The 20724-nt window shown below is 41.6% G+C and overlaps 2 protein-coding genes across 2 annotated transcripts in view; both read left to right on the top strand.

Moving 5' to 3' along the window:
• The first annotated feature begins 313 nt into the window (after window positions 1-313).
• On the top strand, window positions 314-12918 carry scamp2 (secretory carrier membrane protein 2). The gene is made up of 9 exons (XM_055934801.1): window positions 314-489; window positions 7459-7536; window positions 7730-7816; window positions 8349-8463; window positions 8856-8984; window positions 9679-9838; window positions 10268-10369; window positions 11524-11641; window positions 12672-12918. Exons 1-9 carry the CDS (start codon window positions 433-435, stop codon window positions 12819-12821), a joined length of 996 nt encoding a protein of 331 aa, XP_055790776.1. The 5' UTR covers window positions 314-432; the 3' UTR covers window positions 12822-12918.
• Window positions 12919-19818: 6900 nt separating this feature from the next.
• Window positions 19819-20724, top strand: part of LOC129862806 (microtubule-associated protein 1B-like) — an 86596-nt gene continuing 85690 nt past the window's right edge. The window contains exon 1 of the mRNA XM_055934799.1: window positions 19819-20106. Within this exon, the coding sequence (XP_055790774.1) occupies window positions 19863-20106 (244 nt within the window). The 5' untranslated portion in view covers window positions 19819-19862. The remainder of the gene's footprint in view (window positions 20107-20724) is intronic.

Raw genomic sequence — 20724 nt, 5'->3', positions numbered from 1 at the left:
CTCTGCTAAAGTTTACGGATCAAATTAAAATAATAGTTTCTTTAAAAAAAAAGAATCTACCATGACCATGTTAACATTAGCCTAAAGGGGGGAAATTTACAAATGATTGTATTTTTAACCATAGGTCTGCCTAGTGCCGTTAATACACATCGAATTGTTTCAAAATAGTACTAAAGACATGCACAAATGTTTTGTCTATTTGTTTTGTAAATAAATCGGAGACATGACGTCTCCCAAAACACCCATTTTGATCTAAAGGTGGGGTCTTACTTGAATAGCCAAATGACGTAGGTAGACGTCATCTCTTACGTAACCAACGTCTGCGCACTAAACTCCATTTCAGGAAGTTACCAGTGCGATAAAAAGGAGCATATCAAACGATAGGACTGTGTATTGTTTATACTTTGAGGAGATCTATAAAACGCCATTAAAATGTCGGGATTTGATGATAACCCATTTGCAGATTCGTCCAATGTCAACCCTTTCCAAGTAAGACCCTTTCATTCCACACTAGAGTTGATACAAAGTTGCTGCTAACTTTTAACCATTATTTGCTCAAAAGTAACACAAAGAAACCTGTTGGGTGTATTCTGGGTTTAATTCGAACGACGTGGCATGATTGACAAAGCTTCAGCTTCTAATTTGTCATTGTCTGCAAACGAGGGTGGGGTTTCGCCGTTCTCTCAGATACAGGAAGTTGCAAATGTGGATAAATGCAAATTTGATCAAGGAAATAGTTTACAAGCTGATAGACTGGTCTACTACTTCTTTTCAAAATAATATGGAATTCCACAAGTTAGCTAGCACGCCATGACATAGGCTATACGTTCTTAGGGTAGGCTACTGTTAGTGAGCACATTGTCTGTATCTGTTTTTCATAAACCGAAACCTACAGAATTCAGTTTACCTTTAGGTGGGGACCAACCTGGACTCGGGGGTAGACATATAGTAAATGTAAATCCGATACACTCCAATTGGGCTGATATGTTCCGTTTCATATGCTATGCATTAATTTGTGGATGTCAATAATCCATTTTGTATGATATGTTATGCATTTGCAAAGCGTATGATATGTTACAAATTCATATTTGTTGGGGCAACATTAGTTAGGTTGCTAACACCAGAGATATTAGAGAAAGGAGATCGGAACCCCATTGTTCAATCTATGGAGGATTGTATAAATATATAATACCCCAAGCAGCAGACTATCGACCAATTGCGTTCGTTGTCATACCGCATCACGCGGTTGCTAAGATAATTGTCACGCAATCCCTTCTCAGAGTCAGGTTATGAGTCGAGAAACGTGCCTATTTTCCCTGACAGAACGTAATGTCACGATACCAAAGCTATACAATAATACAGATAGCAAGTTAATCATCTCACATCTCGGAAAATATTTGTGATGTTGATGAAATTCATGCTAATGTTGGGTTGTTGAGCTAGTGCTCAACTGACTCCCATTCACTCCTTGAAGGACAAATCTTTGTCCCAAAATAGCCCAGAATGCACCGCATACAATTGAAGTAGCATGGGCAATATACAAAATACGATGGAGTTTCCGATCTCTTCTGAAGCATCCTTGCTAACACTAACGTTAACTAGGTGGCTAATGTTAGCGGGGTTAAGGGTTAGCTAACATGCCTAGTAGCTAAAAGGTAGTAAGAAGTTGCTAAAGTTGACCGTGATGAGATTCATGATGACATAAAATATAATTCTATACGAAACAAAAATATAAATGCAACATGCTACAATTTCAAAGATTTTACAGACTTACATTTCACAGGTAGACAGACATGTATACATAGTCTTACACTCACTCTCAAGTAAATACACAGGGCATCAGAATACTGTTGCTTTCCTAATTAAAATGGTACACAAAAACACTACACACAGACATGCACGCGCACACACACAGAAGTGTACACATATACTGAACAAAAATATAAATGCAACATGCAACAATTTCAAAGATTTGACCGAGTTACAGTTCATATAAGGGAATCAGTCAATTTAAATAAATTCATTAGACCCTAATCTATGGATTTCTGTTAATACAGATATGCATCTGTTGGTCACAGTTACCTTAAGAAAAATTATAGGGGCGTAAAAAAAAAAAAAATGTAAGGGCGTAGATCAGCAAACTAGTCAGTATCTGGTGTGACCACCATTTTCCTCATGCAGCACGACTCATCCCCTTCACATAGAGTTGATCAGGCTGTTGACTGTGGCCTTTGGAATGTTGTCCCACTCCTCTTCAATGGCTGTGCGAAGTTTCTGGAGATTGGTGGGAACTGGAACATGCTATTGTACACGTTGATCCAGAGCATCCCAAACATCCTCAATGGGTGACATTTCTGGTGACTTCACTTTACATGTTGTGTTTTATATTTTTGTTCAGTGTAATTTGAGGATGTACGTTTACTGTACTATGTTACGTCTAGTTTGACACCAGGCTGTGTGGACTGACTTCATAGCTTCCATGATGTCTAGGTTGTAGGTCTACAGTTCAGCTGCACCTTTTACAAAGGGCCTATCTCTCTATAGACTTTAACAAAATGAATTGAACAAGCTTATGGCCACACTGACCATCAAGGAAGTGTGAGCGAGATAAGCTGAACAAACTCAATTGCACAGCAGCGAGATGGCATATAGGCTGGGCATGAATATCAATGCTTTTTGATCTAGAGCAGTAGGCTGAACTTGTCAGAATGAATGCTACAGATCTTGCAACGCTGCAAAACTCTGTAATGTTTCCTGTGACTACTATGTAGAGTAGGGCAAACTTCTTCTATTGGCTAGAGCCACAGCTGGTAAGTCCATTAAACAGTAGGGTGGTTGCATTGTCCCATTTGAGTATTTTACAGTATATTCTAACAATACCTCTGCATATAGAATGCTGCATACTTTAGTGTACAATACCAATTTTACGTTTGCCATCAGTTAAAGGACTGGCCTAGTGTGTAATGTTGACAGAATGCAAAATCTAGGCTTAACGAATCATATCCGCTGTTTCAATCAGAACTTACAGAAACCAAATACCAAGTAGGCTATATAGCACGCTCTGTGTTTGCTACTCGTAGAGTGAAAAACAGTATTACTGTAACCACGTCACATTTTGATTCAGACCTACAATTTACTTCAATGGTAGCTAATAGTTGCAAAGCGATCGCTCTTCCTGTATTGTCACTGTCTCTAGTTCGCAATGGTACTGACTGTTTGCTTGTAGGGTGTGTATGTGCCTGAACAAATAGCTCAGCCTACAGTTCACAGCTGCTGTTCACATCTCTGATATTGCAATTCTGGGCGTTATTACTCAATTATGAATTTGGATATGAAGTCTGACTCGCCGTTGGATTAGATATGAGTTTGCCTTAGCTGTGGGTTTGTGAAACTGGAAAACCTTGGTAATCATTGGTGACCACATACACCACAGGTGTCAAACTCATTCCACGGGGGGCCGAGTGTCTGCGGGTTTTCGCTCCTCCCTTGTACTTGATTGATGAATTAACATCACTAATTAGTTAGGAACTCCCCACACCTGGTTGTCTAGGGCTTTATTGAAAGGAAAAACCAAAAACCTGCAGACACTAGGCCCTCCGTGGATTGAGTTTGACACCCCTGACATACACACTGCCAGGGTAGCCTATATAGGAATGTCTGGTGTGACGTTGTCAAAGTCTACTTTCTAGTAGGCTGCTAGGCTAGTTCACTGGTTTCTCTATAGACAACACCACTCCCTAGTTGTTATTACTGTATTGTTGAGAGAGCGTCCCGTCTTGTATTTCTTGTTGGTTAGGCCTACACCTTATTATCATTATTTGGCTTATGTATGTTTCTGCCGTCATCATTTGTTTCCCAAACTACCTCAAACATACAGTGTATTCTGAAAGAATTCAGACCCCTTGGCTTTTACCACATTTTGTTACGTTTACAGCCTTATTCTAAAATTGATACATTTTCTCATCAATATACACACAATACCCCATAATGACAAAGCAAAAACAGGTTTTTAGAAAATGTTTTTTTCAAAATTATTTATATTTATATATTGCACAAAGGCGGAGGTAGCGGTCCTGCTGCTGGGTTGTTGCCCTCCTACGACCTCCTCCACGTCTCCTGATGTACTGGCCTGTCTCCTGGTAGCGCCTGCATGCTCTGGACACTACGCTGACAGACACAGCAAACCTTTTTGCCACAGTTCGCATTGATGTGCCATCCTGGATGAACTGCACTACCTGAGCCACTTGTGTGGGTTGTAGACTCCGTCTCATGCTACCACTTGAGTGAGAGCACCGCCAGCATTCAAAAGTGACCAAAACATCAGCCAGGAAGCATGGGAACTGAGAAGTGGTCTGTGGTCACCACCTGCAGAATCACTCCTGTTTTGGGGGGTGTCTTGCTAATTGCCTATAATTTCCACCTTTTGTCTATTCCATTTGCACAACAGCATGTGAAATTTATTGTCAATCAGTGTTGCTTCCTAAGTGGACAGTTTGATTTCACAGAAGTGTGATTGACTTGGAGTTACATTGTGTTGTTTAAGTGTTCCCTTTATTTTTTTGAGCAGTATATATATATATAAGCACATTTACATAAGTATTCAGACCCTTTACTCAGTACTTTGTTGAAGCACCTTTGGCAGCGATTACAGTCTTCTTGGGTATGACGCTGGAAGCTTGCCACAACTGTATTTGGGGAGTTTCTTCCATTCTTCTCTGCAGATCCTCGCAAGCTCTGTCAGGTTGGATGAGGAGCATCGCTGCACAGCTATTTTCAGTTCTCGCCAGAGATGTTCCATCGGGTTCAAGTCCGGACTCTGGCTGGGCCACTGAAGGACATTCAGAGACTTGTCCCGGAGCCACGCCTGCGTTGTCTTGGCTGTGTGCTTAGGGTTGTTGTCCTGTTGGATAGTGAACCTTCGCCCCAGTCTGAGAACCTGCTCCAGAGTGCTCAGGACTTCATCAAGGATCCCTCTGTACTTTGCTCCGTTCATCTTTCCCTCGATCCTGACTAGTCTCCTGCCACTGAAAAATGGATGATGCATGATGCTGCCACCACCATACTTCACTGTAGGCATGGTGCCAGGTTTCCTCCAGACGTGACACTTGGCATTCAGGCCAATGAGTTCAATCTTGGTTTCATCAGAACAGAATCCAAGCGGGCTATCATGTGCCTTTTACTGAGGAGTGGCTTCTGTCTGGCCACTCTACCATAAAGGTCTGATTGGTGGAGTGCTGCATAGATGGTTGTCCCATCTCCACAGAGGAACTCTGGAGCTCTGTCAGAGTGATCTTCTGGTTCCTGGCCACCTCCCTGACCAAGGCCCTTCTCCCTGATTGCTCAGTTTGGCCGGGCGGCCAGCTCTATTAAGAGTCTTGGTGAATCCAGACTTCTTCCATTTAAGAATAGTGGAGGCCACTGTTCTTGGGGACCTTCAATGCTACAGAGATGTTTTGGTACCCTTCCCCAGATCTGTGCCTCGGCACAATCCTGTCTCGGAGCTCTACGGACAATTCCTTCAACATCATGGCTTGGTTTTTGCTCTGACATGCACTGTCAACTGTGGGACCTTATATAGACGGGTGTGTGCCTTTCCAAATCATGTCCAATCAATGGAATTTACCACAGGTGGACTCCAATCAAGTTGTATAAACATCTTAAGGATGATTAATGGAAACGGGATGCACCTGAGCTCAATCTTGAGTCTCGTAGCAACGGGTCTGAATAGTTAAGGTCTTTCTGTTTTTTTTATTTCTAAAAACCTGTTTTCGGTTTGTCATTATGGGATATTGTGTGTAGATTGAGGGATAAAAAAAGAATAAAAAATATCCAGTTTAGAATAAGGCTGTAACGTAACAAATTGTGGAAAAATGGAAGGGGTCTGCATACTCTCCAAATGCACTGTATCCGTATTTTTGTGGTCGCCAATGATTACCAAGGTTTGCCATCTATTTAACTGATTGAATTCTTAAATGGCAGGGATGTCTCTTCCTCCTTGCTTGGGAAAGCTGCCAGGTGTGTCAGAGGGGCGGATGGCTACTACGCAAGTCAGAGTATAAGGCCTATGTCACATGACTTCATGTTTGACACATTATCATGTGCTGAGAGCAGGCCGACTCCCACCTGTTCATATCAACCCCCATGTCTCTTCTGGATTTTGTTTGTTTGTATTGCTCTGCTCTCGGGCCAGGGGTCATTCAGCCTTTACTTGAAGTTTACTAAACGGTCCTGTAAAGAATTATTCTAGCTTAGGCTAACATTAATCCTTTCTCTGATGCCCACTGAAATATCAGGTCAAACTGGACTCTGGGATGAATGTGGTTGCCCCTGATTTACATTTTTGATACACTGTTTTTTGACTTCAGGAAATGAAACTTCTTGAGCTATTCGACCTCTAGAAATATCACAAGAATTCATAAGCAATCTCTTTTATGTGAGCTCTGAAATGAAAGGCTGTTTGCGTCACGTGAACATTGCCAATGTTGCGTCACATTCTTTCCTGTGATGGATCAATAGGCCATCACAATGAGACAATTTATGTCGTAATAATAAGAATGAGTGTTGCATATTGGCATTTCCATCTAAAAGGACCCATGAGCAACAACATGTGAAGTCAAATAGGAGCATGTCAAATAAAAGCTAGTAGTCTTTCTTTTTTAGAAATGAAGGCATATATAAATGTTTTAACCATTTGCTTATTCCTAATTTTCAGGATTGAAAAAGGCTTTTATTTCTGGTCAAACAGATGGATAAAGGGTCATCTACCAGAAAAAGTCTTAACATTTATTAGAAATGGATCAAAACAGAATAATATTGAAGTAAAGACCCACAATAAGTAGGTCTTACAATAATAGCCAGTGTGTAGAATATGACCAAAATATGCAAAAGAAGGATATTGCATATTTCTATCTTTGTGTACCTATTCAGGATACATCACCATGAAGAGAATGATATTAATATCCAGAATCATGCATTTCTATATAGTACAGATCAGGGACCCATGATGTAATTCTGTTACCAGATGTAAATCTGATTCACCTACTGTAGTTCAATAAACAAAACTTTTTTTTTTCATGTCATAGCTGACATCCCATTCTTTCTGCAGAATTCTTTGAATCTTAATTCAGAGTAGATATTTAACAGAATTCTTTGAATCTTAATTCAGAGTAGATATTTAACAGAATTCTTTGAATCTTAATTCAGAGTAGATATTTAACAGAATTCTTTGGAAAACGTGGTCGCATTAAATATGCATCTGTGCAATTCTTACAATAAATGTGTTTTTGTGAAATTCTGTGTAAATTGTTCAAAGTAGTCCTTGTGCATAGAGTTGTATCATTTGTTAAACTTTGAAATCAATAGTTTGTTTGGCATACCTTTTAACGTGAAAATTCGGAGTCAAAGCATAACTGTGGAATTGCCCATAATATTGAAGAGCAATTTGTTGTTTTGTTTCAGGATCCCTCAGTTACACAAGTGACCAACTCTGGTGTAGACCACATTGAGCAATTTAACCCTTTCCCAGACCATCAGACGGTAAGATTACCTGCTTTTTACCCTAGCATGAACACACATACACTCTGTAATACAACAAACCAAACCACTCACTGATCAAAACTACAGTAACTGATGTGGACTAGATTGATTCCCATTGATCACAGATTGCTGTATTGTGTGTTGGTGTTTGTCCCACTTTTTTTCAGTCTGCCGTGTGTCTTTCCTGTTTCAGGCTGGCCTATCAGGGCCCACCATTCCGGCTTCCACGACCCTTTCCCAGCCTGCCGTGCTCCAGCCGTCCACAGAGCCCGGCCCAAAGGTCAGTGATGGCGCTTGTCACTAGTTTTGGACTTTCTAGGGAGTTTTTCCTAGCCACCGTGCTTCTACACCTGCATTCTAGCTGTTTGGGGTTTTTATGCTGGGTTTCTGTACAGCACTTCGAGATATTATCTGATGTACGAAGGGCTATATAAAATAAAATTGATTGATTGATTGATTGACTAGTTCACTATGAGACCAAAAGCCATCGGTCTTCGCATGAGACTGAAAATATAGACTTTTTCACATTTAACTGTCTCACCTGTCCATACTGATTTAAGCTATATGGATTTTTTTTGCTTCTGGGGGTGCCAAAAGGGGTCCCTTAAATGGACAGATTTATAGTCCAGAAATTACATCAGTGGACAGAAAGGGGACACATCTACCATGAGCAAAAGCATATATTGTTTGCCTAAAACTGTTTGTGTGGTTTCATGAGATAAGTCATTGATTACGTTACAATTATATCATACATGTATGTGAACCATACAGCCAATATGTGACCTGTCCTCTCTCCCCTCCTGTCTCTGCAGGCCACGGCGGCTGCAGCCCAGGCCAGCCTGCTGAGGCAGCAGGAGGAGCTGGAGAGGAAGGCAGCAGAGCTGGATCGCAGAGAGCAGGCACTTCAGAGCAGGGGAGCCTCCACAGGTCACTCCCCTTCACTCTATTCTCTCCCTATACATGCCACGCCTTGTACACACCGCTCACGCTCTGAAGATATCCTACCTTCTCAACAAGTTTTGGGTCAATTTCAATTCAAACAATTCCTGGAATTTCAGTTTGAATTTCAATGTACTTCCTGAATAAATGGAATTGACCCCAACCCTGCCTCTGACATTATTTACCTCTACAGCAGGGACGGGGTCAATGCCCACTTCATTTCAGGCAAGCCAGGAAGTGAATTGAAATTCAAATTCATTAATGGAAAAATCTTCTTGGGAAAGATGAGGATCAATCAGGATACATTTAAAACATTTGCAATGGAGCTGTTGGAAAAAGTGATTGATTGAATGTTAATCAATGAATTTCTATTGTAATAGGCAAAGAAAACAACTGGCCACCTCTGCCCAAGATCTTTCCCATCAAGCCTTGCTTCTACCAGGACTTCTCAGAGGAGATTCCAGTGGAGTACCAGAGGGTCTGCAAGATGATTTACTATCTGTGGATGTGTAAGTACACTGTCTGTGTGTGTGTGCGCGCATGCATGCAGTACTACCGCAGAGACTGGTTTGTTACTTTGTTAAATACTGCAAAGATGCTGACTCATGGAATATTGTAATGTGACGCACTGCCCACCCTCCTTTAATACCCCATGGAGTTTATGTCCGCGCGGAAGTCTAATAAGCAGAATAACAAAATCCCCATTAAAAAGCTGTCAGTTTAAGCTAGAGATATACCCTTTGTTGCATGGGCTGCGTCTCAATCCACCACATCCTCCCATGTCGGCCTTCCTGCATCTTCGGTGGAAGGTGGCAGAGCCACAGCGGTGTTTGTCAGACCAGGATACGTTTTCACAGGTCTCGTCTGAAGTCGGTACCGCCGATTTGCCAACTTCTGTCTGTAGCGTCCAAACGGTTTGGGCTACAAACTAATATGACTCCGCCATCAAAAGCTGAGACTGTCACAAACACGTAGATGAGGTACATGTTTTGCTCTACAACGCCCACAAGACTCGTCTGAAGGTAACCCGGTACCGGGCCATATATTTCCAAATCAGATAGCTAAATGATCCATGGTATGACCCTCTTAAAACAATTCCATAAGTTTTGCAACGGAAAACAAAAATGAGACCAGGTTGCCTCACCATGTTTCAGTCAGTTTTCTTCCATTTGGTGCCTAATGAACACAACCCTCTCCCTCCAGTCCACTGTGTGACTCTGTTCCTCAACCTGCTGGCATGTTTGGCCTGCTTCACCACGGATTCCGCGTACGGCGTGGACTTTGGCCTGTCCATCCTCTGGTTCATCCTGTTCGCCCCCTGCTCTTTCCTCTGCTGGTACAGACCCGTCTACAAGGCCTTCAAGTGAGTACCAGGATTGACTGACCTACTGTTGACTTGCAATTATGTAATAGCTTAAAGGGACAGTGTTCCTGTTTTGATCTCAATTCATTTCTTACCATATTTGCGTAAAGCACATTTTGGCATCCAATTTATTTGCATTGCACTGGTGGACAACATTTTAACATTGTGTTGAAGGAAGGTTAAAATACTTGCAATAGAAATGGTTTCCTGTTTTCTTTTCCAGTAGTACAATGATCATGACATTTTTGATGTTGATTGCATCCTGTCCATTAGCCTAATACCTGTAAGGGACAGACCAGACACGGAGGCACAGAGTAGTGTGTAAAATGAAGGGTTTTACTTCTCAAAGAACTGCCTGATTCTGTTATTGAATTGACATCCAATGTGAGTTCGCTCAACCCTGTGTGCTCGCTCTCACTTCTTTTGCAGGACGGACAGCTCCTTCAGTTTCTTCTCGTTCTTCTTTGTGTTCTTCTGCCAAGTGGTGTTGTTCGTCATCCAGTCTATCGGCATCCCCAAATGGGGAAACAGGTGGGTCTGAGGGACAGGTCTGAATGGGACGCTATAGATGTATTTTTTTGTTTGTTGCATGTCTTCAATCTGTATGTGTGGGGGTGGAGGAGGATTGCGGTGCACATGTGTTTTTGTGTGTGTGTACGAAGGTGTACATGCCGGACTTTGAGATTTCTCTCCATCTCTCTTTTTCTCGCCCATCTCCTCTCACTCTTCTTGTCATGTCTTTGACAGATTCCCTCCTACTAGCGTCTCTCGTTCCTCCTAAAGACTCCTCTGTAAGTGAGAGGCTTTGGCTTCTTCTGCTCTTCCTGCAGTAACTCTCCTCTCCTGGCCCTCTTCCAATACTACAACCCCATCCAGAAACAACCCCCCCCCCCCCCCTCCCCTACATCGTCAGTGTTGGCAGATCTGAGCGAATTAGATACAGTAGGTGTAAGCGAGCAATATGGTGAAAGGTCCCCTATGTCCTGTGGTGAAGCTAGGTGGAAACATCACCATTTTGCTTACACCTATCCATCCTATTTGTTTAGGTCAGCCAAGTGCATGTTTCTGAAAAAATGCAATTCGAAAAGGGGGGAGAATGTAAATTGCATTTGCTTGATTCCTAGTGTCCTCTTTCCTCACCTCCTTCTCAGAACCCGTTGTATGAGAAGGTTGGGAATCAAGGAAATGCAAGCAAGTGAGATTCTCCCAAGGCCTCAGGTCTTTTTTACTTCCCATCCATCTGTTTAGTTGTGCTTTCCTTTGTCTGATTTAAACATGAAGCTTCTTACTTTGTTTACAATTAGGCTCTTAGTCAGAATGGTGTATGTCGCTGAGGATGACCTCCAGGTGGTTCACTGTCAAAAGTGAATAGCTTAGTACAATCTGGCGGAACTCAACAGATGCATTGCTTTGAATAGTTGATAAGTTAATATCATTTATCTGAAAATATTTTTCATAAAATACACTCCAACCTTTTTATAACCCCCCCCCCCCCCCCCCCCCCCATGTTTCATCAATGAAATGGAGTATTTTGGGAAATTCTATAAATATTGTGAATATAAACCACAGAATAGTTCAATGGTGAATAACATACATTTTATAACATAATTTCATAGGCCAATACATTCCCATATTAGACTAAATGAAACGAATTACCCTATGTTGATCCCTCTCTTTGATTCCAGTGGTTGGCTCACCTCATTCACCATCATCAGCACCAACAAGGCAGTGGGAGCCATCATGATCGTGGTGGCTTGCTTCTTCACCGTCTGCGCTGTGCTGTCAATCATCCTACTGAAGATGGTATGTGGCGTTACAGTACCTACCTGTATGTTATAACTGTACATATCCAGACTTGGGGACAAAACAGTTTTTTTTACTTGTGACTGAGCACCATTTTTTTCAGTATGACCACATGACTGGTGCTTTACTATAAACTTGTATAGACATGATGACTACAAATCCCATTGTTCACTTCTGTTCAAGCTATGGTATTGGAAGTGGTGTTGGAGGGCCAGTAGGAGGCACTCTTTCCTCTGGTCTAAAAAAAAAATATCCCAATGCCCCAGGGCAGTGATTGGGGACACTGCCCTGTGTAGGGTGCCGTCTTTCGGATGGGACGTTAAACGGGTGTCCTGACTCTCTGAGGTCATTAAAGATCCCATGGCACTTATCGTAAGAGTAGGGGTGTTAACCCCGGTGTCCTGGCTAAATTCCCAATCTGGCCATCAAACCATCATGGTCACCTAATAATCCCCAGTTTACAATTGGCTCATTCATCCCCCTCCTCTCCCCTGTAACTATTCCCCAGGTCGTTGCTGCAAATGAGAACGTGTTCTCAGTCAACTTACCTGGTAAAATAACGGTAAAATAAAATAAAAAAATAAAAAATAAATTCAGTTCTTACTAGAACACATGACTGGTACTCTACATGACTACAATTAACTACCGTACTCGCTCAGTTTGTGTTCAACATTCGACAATAAAGACTGATTGCTACATCGCACTACAAATTAATGCTGGGATATTTTGGCAAAAATGATGGGGGAAAAAAACCTGCTGTATGTAAAATGTGTGTGCTAGAGCTTGGAAAATAAATCCATGTGACTCTGGATGACAACAGAATGACGTTTGTTTCCAACATTAGGGCTGTTTTCCTAAAGAATTTAAATCTTCTTTGTATTTTGTTCCCTTGCCCACGATACTAACGAGTATCGCGATACTGGTATCATCCCAGCCCTACTACAAATACCATAGTTCATTGCACTTCCATCTCTACACCTATCAGTATAGAATCTATAAACCCTAATGCCTGGGTTTCCTCCTTTCCCAGGTGCACAGCCAGTACCGGCGTACCGGGGCCAGCTTCCAGAAGGCCCAGCAGGAGTTCTCCCAGGGTGTGCTCACCAACAAGTCCTTCCAGACGGCCGCCACCTCCGCAGCCTCCTCCGCCGCCTCCGGAGCTTTTCAGGGGAACAACTAGACCCAGGCCGGGCTAACTTAACCCCCAGATACGCCCTTCCCCTCTTCCAGCCATCCAACGCCCACCACCACACCACCTTTCTGGGATGGGGATGGATCCCCCACACCCTGCTGTCATCAATCCCTTATAGGTCACACCATGGAGCCTCAGTTGAAGAAACCACCATTGACCAGCAGTCTGTCTGCTGGGGCTTCCGTAAAGCCTGATCTGGGATCTGTTTTTTAATTTTATATATGAGCTGTGGTCACCTGACAGCAACAAAAAAAAAAGGGCACTTGAGTAGGAACTTGTCCCCGCTGTGCTTTTTCAGAATGGAAAGTCGAATGATTGCGAATCTTGCGATGTTTTTCAGTATGTGTGCACTTTTTTTATTTTTATTATTATTATTATTTATTTTTTTTGCAATGCCCTTTGTTCGTGTATGTGTCAATGTTCTCTTTTAGCTATGCTCTCCAGCGTGTGTGTGTGTAACGTGTCCCCTGGTCGTGTCATAAAGAAGATGACGTGTTTTGTTTGCTTCATGCTTGTTGTCAATTCAGTCTTTGTATATTCCTCTCGCATGTCTGACTGTTGTAAATTAACCACATGTTGGGACTCCAACGAGGGTGGCTTTTCAGCATCCTTCAATTTCAATGTGCTAATGAAGAGAATGAGTGTTTGCTTCCAGTAGGGTGATACCTGAATAAAAAGCATCATGTATGAAGTTTAGTTTAGCGGGCACTCAGTCTAGAAGAACTATAATAATCACCTAGGTTATTAGTTACCAGGGCTACTGTAATTATTAAATGCACATTTGCCATTATACTTGCGCATTACAATCTAATGTCCTTTTCAGATTTACAACATTTCGTTAGCCTTTTCAGACAGTTCTCGTTAAAACGAGGTACTTTGGTTTTCAATCTTTTCACGTGGTAGAAAGTGCCTTCTGTATTTGTTGTCTGCGTATTGGCTTTGGCAATGAGAGACTGGTGTTGTGTAAGAATGGGTTGACTATAGGTTGGTTTGTCAGTATAGACTATCCCATACAACTTAAAGGGACAGTTCACCCCGAAACCAAAGTTTGTCGTTTTCATACCCTCAAAGTGGTCTATTTCACAATGTATGTGATCCCACTACACATGCATTCAAAGAAATGTGTCGGCGTCAATCTCAAACCAATGGGGATCTTAGTGCAGATAGCACGGAATAGACTCTGCTTACAATTTAAAGGCCCACTGTGATAGTCACACCTTTTACGGTATGGTGGCATCTGGCAAATTTGGATTTTGGCGTGGACTCCACCTTTAACCAAAGCCGTGACCTGTGCCTTGACCAAAGCCTGTGTGAGGTGTCACCTATTGCGTTTGCCTCTGTTGCCATTGGTTCCTACGGTAACCAAGTCTTAACCTTTTTTTAATGGGGAAAATGACATGATTGAAGGAAGAATTGAAAGAAAATTGAGACATACCTTTTCATAGTATTGTGTCGACCTGTATCGTATTTTTTTCCCACATTGTTCTTTCCAGTACGATTCAGTCAACTATGGAGGATGAGTAATTAGACCAGTACAGCTCAGCTTAGCTCAGTAGTGTGAAAAAGGTATCAGTTAGACTGACATTCCTAATCCTACCTACAAATGATTTGCTCTGTTGTATTCTATGGATTTGCCACTAAGACTAAACGTGAACAATGCGAAATAGATTTTTTGCTACACTTTGATACTTTTTTTATACTTCAGGCGGAAGTGGTTGTCAGTCAAAGCTGGATAAAGTAGTGCTGAGTGGTTAAAAAAAATCAAAGCAAAGTATTTCTTAACCAGGTTTCCATCCAACTTTTTGTATGCGTGTAAAGTAGATGTTTAGATTTTTTTTAAATATCGACAGAACAAAAAACTCTAGGCAAGGTGGGCTCTTTTTGTGTCAATTAAATGAATTACGCGAGCAATAGAGGTGAATAATAACCATATCGAGAGAAAAAAACAACTTGGAGTCATGTTGTGAGGTCCTCCCACTACTGCTTGTTGAGAAAACATGCAGTTTATCAGGCTACAGATTTAAATAAATTATGATGAACTTCCCAGGGTGGTGAAAGTGCAAGGTGATGGGCTTGATGCTCCTTTCCAATAAATATCGAGGGTCTTATTTTGGTGATGCTTGGCTGCCGTTTGACAAATTAACATAATCTTGCTCTTTTTGTCCATTAGTAATCTCATCGTGTAGTAGGCTGTACCTGCGAGCTGTTGGCTAGGGCGCACGTGCAAAAACCATAGTGGGCACATTCTCTATGTAACGCAACATTTGTTGTGACAAAAAAATCTGAGTTGAAAATGTGATGGAAACATTTTAACTTTTTTTTTTTTTCTTAAAAAAAGGGGGGGGGGGGATTTAACCACAAAAGTTATTTTTATGTCCACTATGTCATCACACACAGCATTTTATTCACAAATCAATTTGATGGAAACGTAACTCCTGTGGGGAAAATGTGTGTATTGTTTTTATGCGGATTTTTGAATATTCGGATAGAAACCTAGCTACTGTAACAGAATTGATTTTTCCCTAAGTTTCCTAGAGGAAGACCAGCACCTAAATTATTTGTGAATGGATTGATGGAAACTATCTATTTTGTCATTTTCATTTGTCACCTTCACAAGAGTATGTATTCATTGTTCGGTTTAAATGTAACAATTGTCTGAGATCAACTAAGCAAATCAATAACTCTTATGAAGAATGTAATATTCAAGCTAATGGTTTACTAATGGGTAAATATTTAATTTTCTGAATCATTGTTACTTGATATTGAAATATATATTTTGTTTTCTTAATATCTGTGTGAATATGACCATTTGCCTGCAATGTATTGGGAGTGGAGAATTATATATTGCCTTTTGTATTTCAATGTTTATAGTTAACTTAGTGTCTATCTAATAAAAATGGTTGCTTTAATTGATACAATTCGTATGTGTTTAAATTGAGATCGTAAGTTTACTCAGGATCTTTTCATTAGTGATGTCTCAAAGGGCTACTTTGGATTCTTAGGCCCTGTTAAAACTTAACTCTATAATTTCCTTGAAGTGATCCCTGATCTTACATGATTGGATAGATAAGAGCAAGGCTTCTGAAGCGTTACTTTTACCAATCTAGTGATATCAGAACCGACACGCTCTACACTTTCTCTATACCGAAGTGCTCTACACTTTTAGGAAACTAGGAAGGAAGCATGCAAATCGAAAGTATTTGAATGGGGACATTGTTGAAACGCAGCGTGGCCTTCATTGATTTCTGCCACCTTCTCATTGATCATAGCCGCAGGAAGTGCCTTTTTTTATTATTAAGAAGCGGGGGGGAAGTATTTTCTTCACAAATGTAGTACATTGGTTGTTCTCTGTAGCTAAGCCCTTGACCCACTTGGGTGGCAGGTAGCCTAGCGGTTAGGAGCGTTGGACCAGTAACCGAAACGTTGCTGGTTCAAATCCCGAGCCGACTAGGTGAAAAATATGTCTGTGCCCTTGAGCAAGACACTTAACCCTAAGCGTCACTGTCAGTAATGGCTAATCCCTGGCTCTGACCCCACTCTCAGGGGGAGTGGGATATGCAAAAAAAACTTGTACATTAGAGAAATAGGACAAATGTAAGCACCCACCTAATTATTATTATTACTCCACTGTCTGGGGCTGCAGTGACTTTGCAGTAAAGACCGAACAGCAGGTGAGGCTCATCCTTCTCTCTCCAGGGGAGTCTGGCTGCAGCCCAGAATAACAACCCAGCCTCCTCCTGTTCTCCACCATCACCAAATGGGGCCAGACAGTGTCCCAGCTAACCCGTCAACCACCTGACCTTGCACACTGATCATTCAGAGCACAGGCGGCCAGACACAGAGACCCAGGGAAATTCTCCTGACGCTTTACAGGTACATTACACGGCAGGGGAGCTATTTATAAGTCAAACAAAGCAATTAAGGTCAGAGGAGGCGAGGAACAGTCTCTGAGTCTGAACATCTTTGGCAAGTCAATGAAGGGAGGGAGGCATGAAGGAGGCCGGCGGCTGTGTAACTGTATAGCTGCAGACAAAACATACTGTTGTGGTTTTCTGTCCAGGAAGTTTGCGGTGTTACCAATCAATAGTTGTAGTCAAAGCATAGTGTTGTGGTAGTTGTAGTCAAAGCCTGGACCCAGATCTGTTTGTGCTGTCTTACCAACTCCTAAGGTCATTGATGACAAGCAGAGGACACTCCACATCTTCAGGAGTTATATACTAACTTATTCTTGACATTATTGGAATGGCATCACCTACCTCAGTTGGTATAGGATGGCGCTTGCAACGCCTGGATAGTGAGGTTGATTACTGGGACTACCCATACGTAAAATGTATGCACACATGACTGTAAGTTGCTTTGGATAAAAGCATCTGCTAAATGGCATATTATTATATTAGAAGTTTAGCTGAAAGCTCACTAAAAAACTTGGGATTTGACCTATCATAACTTGCAGCACTGCAGAGACATGAATGACTGAGTATACTTTTTTTTTATCGAGGAGAGACATGTTTGCCAGTAGAGGGCAGTATGGTGGCGTTTCTGTAATATGCTGGAATGAAGTGCTGACTCACTGTACGGTGCTGTATCATACACATGTACCTTTATCTATACATTTACTGCTTGGTGTATGTACTCAAATGACCAATCTATGAATGGTGAATGCCTGATTCAATCTCGCTCTGATTCAGTCTCTCTCTCTCTCGTGTCTCTCTCAGTAGCTAGGTTTCCATCCAATTTGGCGAATATTCTAAATAAATTCTGTATAAAAACAATATGCGCATTTTCCCGCCAGAGATGTTTCCATCAAATGTACTTGTTGCAGAATTTTGTTGTTGTTGCATGATGACGCAGTACATGTCCAAATAACGTTTATGGTTAAATGTACCGAATAAAAAAATCGAAGTTAAATATGTTTTCATGCATTTTCAACTCTCCTGGTGGTTTTGTCACAAAAAAATGTGGCATTATATAGCGAATGTGCCCACTCTGGTCTTGGCAATTGCGCCTTAGCCAACAGCTCACAGACAGTACGAGTATAGCCTACATTAAGAGATTGTTACGTACAAAAGATAAATATTATTTATGTTTGTCAAACGGCAGCCAAGCATCGATCATGTCACCAGAATAAGACACCTCGATATTTATTGGAAAGGAGCATCAAGCTCATCACCTTTCATTTTCACCACCCTGTGAAGTTCATCATCATTAATTTAATCTGTGCCTAATAAACTGCATGCTTTCCCGAGTCATAGTGAGAGGACCACAGAGATTCATCGCATGACTCCCAAGTTTACTTCGATGGTTATTATATCAATATTTGCGCTGAAAAACGTTTCCTCCTTATTCGCATCATTGATTTTACCTACACAATATCCCAGCTTGTCTAGCATATTTATTTTGGTCTAAATTTGGAATTTATCCGACAAATTTGACATGTTTTATCCAACATGCACTTTGCTGGAATAAAAAGGTTGGATTGAAAGCTGTTAAATGAAGCATTACAGATTGCGCTATAGCAATTGAAAGGCAATTCCGATTGAGTTGATATGCAGTGTTTACCGTGAATGCTGTCCCCATTAACGCGGGAACATTGCTTTAAAATCTCAATCACGCTGTAATGCTGAACTTCCTTCCTTCTCTGTCTGCCTGTCTGTGTCTTTGTCTCTGTCTGTCTCTCTCTGTTACACACACACGTGCGTGCACACGCACACACACATGAAATTGCACACAGTTAATTACCCCCCCCCCCCCCCCCCTGTCTGCCTGTCTGTGTCTTTGTCTCTATCTGTCTCTCTCTGTTACACACACACGTGCGTGCACACGCACACACACAGGACATTGCACACAGTTAATTACCCCCCCCCCCCCCCCCCATGTACTAACCCAGGCAATCTTGCACAGTGGATGAGCCCTGATCATAAGTAGTAGACTATTAAGGGAATAGGGTGCCATTTTGGACAGAAACAAAGCTTAACAAGGAGAAAAGCTGAATTAGGCAGAGAATAAAGAGACTATTTCAAGACTGGACTTTACATTGACTTCACTGCACGGCCTGAATGGGAAATAGCAACTGATGACTTCATTTTCCACTGATCATTTTAGGCCTAGCTCATCCACTGTGCAAGATTGCCTGGGTTAGTACATTGAACAAATCAGAAATTGGAAACGGGGTGCAAAGTCATCTAGAGCCTGAAAAAAGAGCTTCCTTACATATTTGCATTTTTATTTACCACATTTTATCCATCTTAATAAAACGGGGCAAATCAATAGACTTTTAATCTGACACATTGCATTAGTGTTGTTGAGTCATATCACGATGACTAAGGCTTTTTATATTTTAACATCCCTCAATTTATTTTAACTTTGATGTTGACAACATACCCAAAAAAAGGCTTAGAGTCTTTCTCAGCATTTTTACCAATGTTCATAATTAATCCTACCTTGTCTGACAGATCCAGAAAAAAATACAATGGGCGGATCTCTGAGGCAGCATTGCAGCAAGCTATCTGCGTTTAATGCCAGTCTGAGCCTGGCATGAGCTGGCATCGCCAAAATGTCTGAGAAATTAGCAAATTTGCAGTTTGCTGTGGCTTTGGAATTACACTGGTACTATACAGGCACTTTAATCTGCCATCTTGGGCAGAGACTAACACAATAACACTTTGAAAAACTGCTAAAATGCTATTTGATGTGTGTGTTTGTGTGTGTGCACATGTCCGTGTGTGTGTGCATGTGTTTTGTTCTCAGAGTGGACTATATAGGTTACTAAAAAATAAACTTTGAGATGCTGCAGATGTCAGCCCATTGGTACCTTTGAGAATTAAACGTAATCATACTTTGGGGTGGAGTTCTAAAATCAAGGTACTCCCCTTGAACATGCCCAATGACTCAATATGTGACATCACCCTGCTGCATGGGCATTTAGACCAATCAAATGGAAGTAAACAGCTCCAAAAGTGAACGTTATGATACCCCCGCGAGCCCTCCCCTACCTTTGCCCCTGCACACACCGTGCTCCTGGAAGTTGTCATGGAGATAGATCCGTCCCAGGCTCTCGGGATTGTTGCCATGGAGATCCCTGCTCGAGGTGAGCTCTCGGCAGTGCAGGAGGACGAGAGCACGCAGCTAGGGTTCGAGAAGCGAATTCAGGACCTTGGAGAGCAGCGGCGCCAAGGACCCCCTTTCAGCCAAGGGAACTACTACATGCTTATAGTGATAGGAGAGATAGCGACAGACCACCAGCTGCAACGCGCTAGAGACCACGTTGAGCGGGGTGAGTAGCCCCGAGTCACCGAGTCTCACTTTTTACACAATAATTCTGTAATTCCAGCATGCATAACGTCCTTTAATATATATATATATAATAGCATAGAAAATATTGAAACGTATAAGATACATTTGAAAGATATTAAAAATGCGTGGACGGTTTCCTTTTAAGGAAATGACGCATCGGGAATATTGAATCAGCAGTTCAACGAAATGCCCATACGCCACTTTTTACTGGAACCTTTTGTGCAATAAAGACTTCTGGTTTGCTTGAAGTGCACCTGTTTTGTCTTGAACGTTTCACAATCGTTGAATAAATTACGAGGGATTCTCTCATTCTTTGGTTAAAATTAAAATTCGTTTTTCAAAATAGGGACACAAACACGTCATAATAATTGCTTCCCGGATAATTCATGCTTGTTTTGAATAGTTTACAATATAAGATGTAGCCTTCAGGTTTTTTCTATAGCCCATTTGTTTAAAAAACTTACTGTGAACGTGATCCTAATAACACATGTAGCCTGCCATTAGAGGGCCCACTACGGCAAGGGGAAAAAAAGTTGCGCACATCCTCAGCAATGGTGTGATACACAAACAACAGCAACGCATTGACCACGAGGTGGGA

This window comes from Salvelinus fontinalis, chromosome 9 (genome assembly GCF_029448725.1).
Source record: "Salvelinus fontinalis isolate EN_2023a chromosome 9, ASM2944872v1, whole genome shotgun sequence".
Lineage (NCBI taxonomy): Eukaryota > Metazoa > Chordata > Actinopteri > Salmoniformes > Salmonidae > Salvelinus > Salvelinus fontinalis.
This window is presented reverse-complemented; position numbering and strand designations above follow the sequence as displayed.